Source organism: Branchiostoma floridae, chromosome 7 (genome assembly GCF_000003815.2).
Source record: "Branchiostoma floridae strain S238N-H82 chromosome 7, Bfl_VNyyK, whole genome shotgun sequence".
NCBI lineage: Eukaryota > Metazoa > Chordata > Leptocardii > Amphioxiformes > Branchiostomatidae > Branchiostoma > Branchiostoma floridae.
In genome coordinates this window covers 20,552,426-20,561,552 of record NC_049985.1, presented here as the reverse complement: position 1 = coordinate 20,561,552, position 9,127 = coordinate 20,552,426, and the positions used below count along the sequence as shown (strand labels likewise).

General features: G+C 45.2%; 2 protein-coding genes across 2 annotated transcripts in view; both read right to left on the bottom strand.

The window, feature by feature from the left end:
* Positions 1-2,938, bottom strand: part of LOC118420154 (mucin-5AC-like) — a 6,255-nt gene extending 3,317 nt beyond the window's left edge. Inside the window, exon 1 of the mRNA XM_035826864.1 lies at positions 35-2,938. Within this exon, the coding sequence (XP_035682757.1) occupies positions 35-2,875 (2,841 nt within the window). The 5' untranslated portion in view covers positions 2,876-2,938. The remainder of the gene's footprint in view (positions 1-34) is intronic.
* An 805-nt stretch (positions 2,939-3,743) lies between these two features.
* Positions 3,744-9,112, bottom strand: LOC118420153 (putative ferric-chelate reductase 1). The gene is made up of 5 exons (XM_035826863.1): positions 9,004-9,112; positions 6,177-6,393; positions 5,362-5,714; positions 4,623-4,741; positions 3,744-3,758 (listed from the first exon to the last, which is right to left on the bottom strand). The coding sequence occupies exons 1-5, from the start codon at positions 9,098-9,100 to the stop codon at positions 3,744-3,746; spliced, it is 801 nt and encodes a 266-aa protein (XP_035682756.1). The 5' UTR covers positions 9,101-9,112.
* Between the last annotated feature and the right edge of the window lie 15 nt (positions 9,113-9,127).

Below are 9,127 nucleotides of genomic sequence, written 5' to 3'. Positions count from 1 at the left end.
GTGTCGATGGTCCGGGTGATGGTGTCGATGTTGCAGGTGATGGTGTCGATGGTTCGGGTGATGGTGTCGATGGTGCAGGTGATGGTGTCGATGGTGCGGTTGATGGTGTCGATGGTGCAGGTGATGGTGTCGATGTCGCGGGTGATGGAGTTGATGGTGCGGGTGATGGAGTTGATGGTATCGGTGATGATGGTGCAGGCGATGGTGTCGATAGTGCACGTGATGGCGTCGATGGTATCGGTGATGATGGCGTCAATGGTATCGGTGATGATGGTGTCGATTGTTCAGATACAGGCGTCGATGGTGCAGTTGAAGGCGTCGATGGTGCAGATGATGGTGTCGATGGTGCAGGTGATGGCGTCGATGGTGCGGATGACGACAGGGTTGCCAACGTTGACTTTATAGCTGTCGACATTGATATCGTTGTAGAAAACCCTGTAGTAGTTACAAACGTAGTTGGAGCCACTGTAGTAGACACTTTCGACGTCGACATTGTTGTTGGGGGCTCTGAGGTCAAGACTGTAGAGGTAGACTGCGTCGTTAAGACCGTGGTAGGAGGCTTTGTAGTCAAGACCGTGGTAGAAGGCTCTGTAGTCAAGACCGTGGTTGGAGGCTCTGTAGTCAAGACCGTGGTAGAAGGCTCTGTAGTCAAGACCGTGGTAGCAGGCTCTGTAGTCAAGACCGTGGTAAGAGGCTCTGTAGATGAGATTGTGGTAGGAGGCTCTGTAGTTGAGACTGTGGTAGCAGGCTCTGTAATTGAGATCGTGGTAGGAGGCTCTGTAGTTAAAACCGTGGTAGAAGGCTTTGTAGTTGAGACCGTGGTAGGAGGCTCTGTAGTTGAGATCGTGGTAGGAGGCTTTGTAGTAGAGGCCTTGGTAGGAGGCTCTGTGGTTGAGACCGTGGTAGGAGGCTCTGTAGTTGAAACTGTGGTAGGAGGCTCTGTGGTTGAGACCGAGGTACGAGGCGTCGTTGTAGAGACCGTGGTAGGAGGCTCTGTAGTTGAGACCGTTGTAGGAGGCTCAGTAGTGGAGATCGTGGTAGGAGGCTCAGTAGTTGGGACCGTGGTAGGAGGCTCTGTAGTAGAGACCGTAGTAGGAGGCTCTGTAGTGAAGACCGTGGTAGGAATCGCTGTAGTGGAGACCGTGGTAGCAGTCTCTGTGGTTGATACCGTGGTAGGAGGCTCTGTAGTTAATATCGTGGTAGGAGGCTTAGTAGTTAAAACCGTGGTAGGAGGCTCTGTAGTCAAGACCGTGGTAGGAGGCTCTGTAGTCAAGACCGTGGTAGGAGGCTCTGTAGTCAAGACCGTGGTAGGAGGCTCTGTAGTTGAGACTGTAGTAGGAGACTCTGTAGTTGAGACCGTGGTAGGAGGCTCCGTAATTGAGACCGTGGTAGGAGGCTCTGTAGTTAAGACTGTGGTACGAGGCTCTGTCGTTGAAACCGTGGTAGAAGGCTCTGTAGTTGATATCGTGGTAGGAGCTTCTGTAGTTATGACGGCGGTAAAAGGCTCTGTAGTAACGACCGTGGTAGGAGGCTCTGTCGTTGAAACCGTGGTAGAAGGCTCTGTAGTTGATACCGTGGTAGGAGGCCCAGTAGTTACAACCGTGGTTGGAAGTTCTGTGGTTGAGATTGTGGTAGGAGGCTCAGTAGTCAAAATCGTGGTAGAAGGCTCTGTAGTGGAGATCGTAGTAGGAGGCTCTGTAGTTGAGACCGTGGTAGGAGGCCCAGTTGTTAAAACCGTGGTAGAAGGCTCTGTAGTTAAGACCGTAGTAGAAGATTCTGTAGTTGAGACCGTGGTTGAAGGCTCTGTAGTTGATACCGTTGTAGGAGGCTCAGTTGTTAAAACCGTGGTAGGAGGCTCTGTGGTTGATACCGTGGTAGGAGGCTCAGTAGTTGAGAGCGTGGTAGGAGGCTCAGTAGTAGAGACTGTGGTAGGAGGCTCTGTAGTTGAGACCGTGGAAGGAGGCTCTGTAGTTGAGACCGTGGTAGGAGGCTCTGTAGTTGAAATCGTGGTAGGAGGCTCTGTAGTTGAGACCGTGGTAGGAGGTTCAGTAGTTAAAACCGTGGTAAGAGGCTCTGTGGTTGAGACCGTGGTAGGAGGCTTTGTAGTTGAGACCGTAGTAGGAGGCTCTGTAGTTGAGACCGTGGTAGGAGGCTCTGTAGTTGAGACCGTGGTAGGAGGCTCTGTGGTTGAGACCGTGGTAGGAGGCTCAGTAGTTGAGACCGTAGTAGGAGGCTCTGTAGTTGACACCGTGGTAGGAGGCTCTGTAGTTGACACCGTGGTAGGAGGCTCTGTAGTAGAGACTGTGGTAGGAGGCTCTGTAGTAGAGACTGTGGTAGGAGGATCCGTTGTAGAGACCGTGGTAGGAGGTTCTGTGGTGGACACCGTGGTAGGAGGCTCTGTAGTTGATACCGTGGTAGGAGGCTCTGTAGTTGAGACCGTGGTAGGTGGCTCTGTAGTTGAGACCGTGGTAGGAGGCTCTGTGGTTGAGACCGTAGTTGGAGGCTCTGTAGTGGAGATCGTGGTAGGAAGCTCTGTGGTTGAGATCGTGGTAGGAGGCTCTGTAGTCAAGACCGTGGTAGGAGGCTCTGTAGTGTAGAGTGTTGTAGGAGGCTCTGTAGTTGATACCGTGGTAGGAGGCTCTGTAGTTGAGACCGTGGTAGGAGGCTCTGTAGTTGAGACCGTGGTAGGAGGCTCTGTAGTGGAGACCGTGGTAGGAGGCTCTGTAGTTGAGACCGTGGTAGGAGGCTCTGTAGTTGAGACCGTGGTAGGAGGCTCTGTAGTGGAGACCGTGGTAGGAGGCTCCGTTGTAGAGACCGTGGTTGGTGCTGGTGTCGTTAATTGTGGAATTACTATATTTAGAAAGTTGGCAGACATGTTTTGCCGTATAGCGTCGTAAAGAGCATCTTCCACCTCATGTTGTTGCAGGTTCGCCGTGGTGTTCACGTTGACGCTATAATTTGCTATAACGCTTCCCTCACGGAAGCCGGTCACCGTAACGCTTTGGTAATCCTCTGCAATACTACTTCTTTTGAAGTAAAATTCCAGCTGCAAAAGGAATATTTCGTTTAATACTCCATAACAATTTTGAAGCTTTTCTTGTGTAGTAGCACAAGGTTGGTAAATCAATGAATACTTGAGTTCTTTTACATAACAAGAAATCTAAAGAAGTCGTGATACGCCAGACTTTCTACAACATATGATCACTGAGTTCTATTACCGTAACGTGACGTCACCAAATTGTTGGCTTGTCCATTCCATGACAGAAACCGGTGCTGTTCAGTCGAAAGTTTTATCAAGTCGGTTGCGGTTTGGAAATCGCAATTCTACCAACACAACGCCAGTAAACTCTCCAGTTAAATTTCTCTCACCGCCCCAGTTATTAAGGTACCTTTATCTATATAAAGAGCAATTTTGGTTGTGTCAAAGAACTCTTATGCCCAACAAAACACAAGTACAGAAATGGTTTTGAGGACTTTAAATAGGAGGGAAACAGTTATAATCGAGACAGTTCCATAGTAGTCATGGCAGTCCGAGGAAAGAAACTGTTGCTATAGAAGGGCTTTGAGTAATTGAACAGTATAACGATGGTTATCAGACGAAAACCTTATATATTTACTGTAAGGCTCTCAATGGCGGGACGAGTAGTGTCAGATCACCGGAGCAATGTCCATGAAAGTATATTGATAGAAAAAAGACAGGGCGCAACGTTTCACTTGTAAAGGTGGTATGTCACTGCACTTGGTCAACTGGTGCAGCACTGCGGGGTTCGAAAGATTACTCAACGAGATAAAGAACGAATTTTCTTATGTTTTCTGTATTTTGTTGCCTTCTAACTCATACTTTTACATATTACGCAATATCTAGATTAGGCCACAGCAAGTAAATTTTATGGATGACATCAGCGCGCGCATTATTTTTCGCCTGATTTTAGAAAAAAAAACAAGATTTTTTTCTTCTGCAGGGATGGTCAACATGACGATAAAGTACCAGGATGAACAAATATATTGTGTTGTAGCCTAATAATTGTACTTGTAGAAGTGACACTTGCGAGGTACCCAGGACTGTAGTTGTAGAAATGAAACTTATTGGATAGTTGTAAAAGTGACACCAATATGGAATCTATGAGTGTGGTTACCAACTTTGTTGGTGAGGACAGTCTACCACGCTAGTGTCACTTTTACCACACCAGTACATGTCTTGAATACAGGAATGAATGCCTTGTTGGCTCTGATACCATGTTTTGTCCCTTTTATTCTTTTTACCACAGACATCACAACTTTATGGTGCCTGTTTTTTAAAATGTAGCCATCTTGTTTTTTTTCACCCATCTTATTTTTTTTTGCCCTATCGCACTATTTTTGCAGTCTGCTGAGGATGTCATCCATAAAAGTTACTTGCTGTGGCCTTATATAAAGATTCGCCAAAAATAACACAATAGCGCGGCAGTGAACGAACCTCGCAGTGCCGCACCGGTGCCCCGAGTGCAGTGAGACCACCTTAAAAGAGAGGCCAACTGATAGCCAATGGCAGCCTAGCATTCAAATACGGTGCTGACTAAGAGGACCAGTACACAGGTAAATCACCACAGTACCCCCGTTTCTCCAAGGTAAAAATCTCTTACCCTCTCCTCCAACATCTCTGCCAGTGTCATGGCTGCTGGTGATGACCGGTTCATCAAGTCGTTAGTGAAGGTGATGTTATCCATCGTCAGCGTGTAGTCGTACCGCGTGGAATCTGATACTGTTGAGCAATGGAGAAATGTAATGACTTGTCTTTGTCTTTATTTATATACGAAAATACATGGTATTCCTTTGATGTGCTTTGTACTGATAATTAGAAATTCATCAGTTTACATAGAAATTTATCAGTTTACATTATGTGTGGACTTCTTTACCATCTTCTCATAGTTTCCCGTAGCGCTATGTTCCTAAAAGAAACGACTGAAGGCGCCTGTCTCAAGTTTCCCCTCAGACTATTCTTTAGAACTGTGCCCGAGTAGGGTAAAGATCTTCTATACAATTTCCTACGGGCCATTGGTAAGTATAGTAGGTTTGACTCGCTTTGTTTACAGGTTTCTTGTTCTTTGTGTTCTTTTATTATACTTAACGATTTGCTTGTTTTCTTTGTGTGTGTGTGTGTGTGTGTGTGTGTGTGTGTTTGTGTGTGTGTGTGTGTGTGTGTGTGTGTGTATGTGTGTGTGTGTGTGTGTGTATGTGTGTGTGTGTGTGTATGTGTGTTTGTGTGTGTGTGTATGTGTGTGTGTGTGTGTGTGTGTGTATGTGTGTGTGTGTGTATGTGTGTGTGTGTGTGTGTGTGTGTGTGTGTGTGAAATGTAACAGAAACAAGATACAACATCTTACCTGATGTGCAGCTACTCCCATTTCCGTCCAGTCCCCTCTTGCCTGATGTGCAGCTACTCCCATTTCCGTCCAGTCCCCTCTTGCACACACATGTTGAAAACTCACATCTAGCAAAGATGCTGCACCTGTTGTTACAGTCCTCCGGCAGCATCGTCGTTTGCTCTGCTGTAGTTACTAATGTGGTGTAAGCTACCCTCGTAATAACTGTCTGGTTTTGTTTCGCTGTAGCCGTAACCATGGTTGTAACACTCCCCGGTGTTGTATATTTTGATGTTGTTGTTTCTACTTGCTCGGGTATGACGTCTGACGTCACGTTCATCCAGAAAAGCTGTTGTCCCAACACGACAGTTGCTCTGTATAAAGGAATGGGAAAAATTACCGAACAACAAATTGAGAACCCCTTCCTGAACCCTCTAACTTTTGGGACATGGCCCTAGCAGACACAGATATTTGTGATCCTTCCCCCTTTCCCTTAATCAATCCAAGGAAATGAAAGCTCCCTTAATGATCAATCCCAGTTACCTTCAACACCCCCCTCCCATAATGGATCATTCTAGTCACAATACCTTCAGGACAGGGTTGTCCTCTTATAATGCTGCAATACCTGAAAACACTGGTAGTGGGTAAAATTGCCATTTTTTGCGGGACCTCGATAATATTTTTTTTCAAATTTCTACTAACTTCATTGAGTTACAAATCGACAATCGAGAGACTTGTTACGTTCAGGAAATTCCTCTTTATTTCTTAACTCTTTTCTCATTTCTTCCAAGACATCTTAAGACATACTTAATATTAAAAATAAAAACGCTCCTTACACAAATTGGACAGGCCCCTCCCCTTTCTCGCTCGGCGGGGTCCAGGTCAGTTCGATATCTGATTTTTCAGTTCTATCGGAGTGGGAGGCGGAATCACCATTAGAACAGTTCAGCCGCTTGGTCCCGGAGGGGTGGTTAGAGAAAGATCCAACAGCCTCGGTGGTGCCGACTTTTCGGACTTGGATGAGAAAGCCTAGGTATGTACCCACGATTCTCACTGTGAAAGAATGAAAAGGGTCAAAGAATTACAAATTAAAATGACGATCAAAATAGCAATGACATTACGTGTTTGCAATCCTAACGGGTCCTCTTTTAAACAGAAAAATGCATATCAAAAATATAGAAAGAAGTACGTAAACGAACTCAAAGCCCATTTAACGACAACATTACTGAAAGTTTGATTTCTTAACAAGAAGAAATGCAACAGACATGATAGCATGATGTGTGGTTAGCATCGCCAAAGCAGAAAATGAGATATCAAGACCGGAGGCTCCTCTTCAGTACCGTAAAAAGCCGCTAGGCGGCCAAAATCTGATCATTTTAAGCTCTCATCAAGATCTATCCACTACCAAATATCAATACAATCAATCCAGGCCCTCTGGAGGTTATTCTGTTCTTCCTTATGCACACATAAAAACATAACCTTCTTGGAGAAGTTAAGGTGGTATCCCACTTCACTTGGGGCACAGATACGACACTGCGGGGTTCGAGATACTCAACGAATTTAAGACATAAAGAACGAGTTTTCTTTCGTTTTGTGTATTTTGTTCTCCTTTAAGTCATACTTTTACGTATTACGCAATATCTAGATTATAGAACATCGGCGAAAATAACACAAAATTGTCATTGTGAACGATCCCCGCAGTGCCGCACCGGTGCAGTGAGATACCCCCTTACACGGTAAGATAGTACACTTTTAAAACGCATCTTGTCCGGTTGCAGAATTCACTCCCAAATCTTCAAAACACTACTGCATTTGTCCTTGGCGGAAGTAGTATAAACTTTCAAGGTCAGACGGGTTCACAAACTACTAGCGTGATCATCTGTGCGACAACAATGGCTATTTCGTGGCATAACTATAGGGTATTTGAACACAGAAGTCCGTGGTTCTAATCCGACCTTGCTACCGACCTTGAGCCCTTGAAAAAGGCACTTAACACGACTTTCCTCTCTCCATCCAGGTATGAAAATGCCTACCTAACCTCGGTTGGGGGGGGGCGGTGGAGGAAGGAGGGGAATGGACTCCTTCTTCCAATATCGAACCAAGGTGGATAACAAACCACTGCAATGCGATGGGACTACTTTTTACTATTGTTCCCATTGTTATACATGTATATGACTGTTACCATGTGACCTGTACTTAGCCCAGTGTGGCAACAAAACAAGGCTGGACTCCTGGCTACTAACACAAGCAGGAGGTACAAACTAAGCTACAAGAGAAAAGTGTAAAGATTCCTTCATGACACTAACGTTACATCCGCTCAACTTACACAGTCTTCGTAAACTTCTATCACGTAAGTTAACAAAGAGCGAAATTTGAAAAATGTCGATGACCCCACTTAATTCCCTCAGGCAAGTAGAGTGAGGACACAAAAAATGTGAGTTTTCGCCACACCTTTTGAGAAAGACTAACACTGTCTTTTCAACATCGCGGTCTTGGACTCTGAGTTGTTCGTGATTATGCATGTGTAGAAATTGAAAAGAAACATTCTGAAGACTTCAGAACCTACAGTTGTGTCTAGATTGTCCCTTTGTCGTACAGTGAGGTCAGACAGGCAGGTCCGTAAGCCCCCCCAGCATAATGTACACGCCAAAGTGCTATAATTACTCTCAACCGACTGAACCAACAGTGCTTGTTGCTGTCTTACTAACATTGCTAACGAAATGAGAATTCTAAACGAAAAACAACAAAGCGGGGACAACATATGCTGTGACATGGCTTTTAAGGTTCGGGTGCAGATTAGGGAGGGTGGGGTGCTATTTGGGTAATTGTCGAGAGCGTTTAAAAGTGCTGTGCAGTCATTGGTGTGGAAACTGACGTGCAAAATGCTGTTATTATCATCTACAACATACCCCTGGCCTTGCTGACAAGCAGGCACGAATTCAGGTTGCTGTTGTTTAGAAGTGAAGATATCAGAATTTTCGCCATCATTTTTGGCATACAGTACTAGTGTGCATATAAATATATAAAGGTTGAAGCCATAGAAGTCAATACCCTTATTTCCGCATTTGGTGACGTGGGCAGTGCTTATAAAGATGGAGGGGTTTAGGAACCAGCAAACCTGTTTCACAAATGATCTTTGTCCACAAAAGACACATTAAGCTGTACTGTTGAGAGAGTATACAGTGGAAATTAAGGTCTCACGGCGTGTTTTTAGCGATACAAGGGTAAAGGTAAAGGTCACCCAGCCAATATGAGAAATATGAAGGCTAACGTTAAGGACTTTTGGAAAGCATACAAAGGTGAGGATAGAGTGGCCATAGTATTTGACAGCACATAAATGTAAAGGTAAAGTTTCCATGCCCTGGGGGGGGGGGGGGGGGTGCAGCAGAGGCCGCCTGTATATTGTCTTCTGGGCGCGGCACTTTAAGGGGGACCATACAGGTACACAGAAATGTATTATCAACTACACGTTGAGTCGGAATTTTCGAAATTATCCACATTTAACGCATATTCACATTATTTCTTTAACAATTTGTTGTTGTTGAAGTCTCGTTTTTAAACGTGTCCCGATCAAAGTCACACTAATGTCACATTTACACCACTGGACAAATACAACTACTGTTTAAAAGCAAGAATAAGAATGAAGAAATGTAACCACCCTACCTGTAATGTTTTCTCCGGGTATATATTCCTCCACAGAGGGTACTATACTATAGGGGGATATGCCGGTAAAAGCGTCTGCTCCATGGTTAGGTTGCATGGATACACAGGCGGTGAGAGGTGGTCC

Excerpts from the sequence above, each read along its gene's own strand:
- LOC118420153 (XM_035826863.1), bottom strand. The coding sequence starts at position 9,100 with ATGCAACCTAACCATGGAGCAGACGCTTTTACCGGCATATCCCCCTAT. Across the intron at positions 6,394-9,003 it reads ACCCGGAGAAAACATTACAG|TGAGAATCGTGGGTACATAC; the intron begins GTAGGGTGGTTA and ends ATTCTTTCACAG. Across the intron at positions 4,742-5,361 it reads TGGGAGTAGCTGCACATCAG|TATCAGATTCCACGCGGTAC; the intron begins GTAAGATGTTGT and ends ATTGCTCAACAG.